Source organism: Geospiza fortis, unplaced genomic scaffold (genome assembly GCF_000277835.1).
Source record: "Geospiza fortis unplaced genomic scaffold, GeoFor_1.0 scaffold685, whole genome shotgun sequence".
Classification (NCBI taxonomy): Eukaryota; Metazoa; Chordata; class Aves; order Passeriformes; family Thraupidae; genus Geospiza; species Geospiza fortis.
This window is the reverse complement of record NW_005054662.1, coordinates 262,115-262,607: the sequence shown is the minus strand read 5'-3', so window position 1 is coordinate 262,607 and position 493 is coordinate 262,115. Positions and strand designations below refer to the sequence as shown.

The following is a 493-nucleotide window of genomic DNA, read 5'->3' as shown; positions in this document are numbered from 1 at the left end:
ATTTTTATTTCTATTTCTATTTCTATTTCTATTTTTACTCCTACAAACACAAACCAACTCAGGGCGGTTCCAGGCTGGCAGCAGGACACTATTATTATTATTATTATTATTACAATCATGACGACGATGATTATTTCGAGTGTTTTAATTTTTCACCCATAACAACCAAAAAGAATTATTTTGATTTCCATTCCCATATTTTTTCCCCTCTCCCAAACCCGATGGGCGGTGGCAGGCTGGCAGCGGGGCATGGAGGTGCCCGGGGACATCGCCCTGGCGTACCTGCTGCAGGGCAGCTTCTACGGGCACTCCCTCTACGCCACGGCCTACATGGACACGTGGCGCAAGGACTCGCTGGTGATGCTGCTGCACCACGTGGTCACCCTCACCCTGCTGGCCTCCTCCTACGCCTTCAGGTGAAATTTCCCCATTTCCCCCCATTTTCCCCCACTTTTCCCCATTTTTCCCCCATTTTCCTCCATTTTCCTCCATT

At 48.5% G+C, this 493-nt stretch overlaps 1 protein-coding gene across 1 annotated transcript in view; it reads left to right on the top strand.

Moving 5' to 3' along the window:
• The window catches only part of CERS1 (ceramide synthase 1), a 6,342-nt gene that overhangs the window by 1,213 nt on the left and 4,636 nt on the right, over nt 1-493 (top strand). Inside the window, exon 2 of the mRNA XM_005430646.3 lies at nt 236-416. Coding sequence (XP_005430703.2) covers nt 236-416 — 181 coding nt within the window. The remainder of the gene's footprint in view (nt 1-235; nt 417-493) is intronic.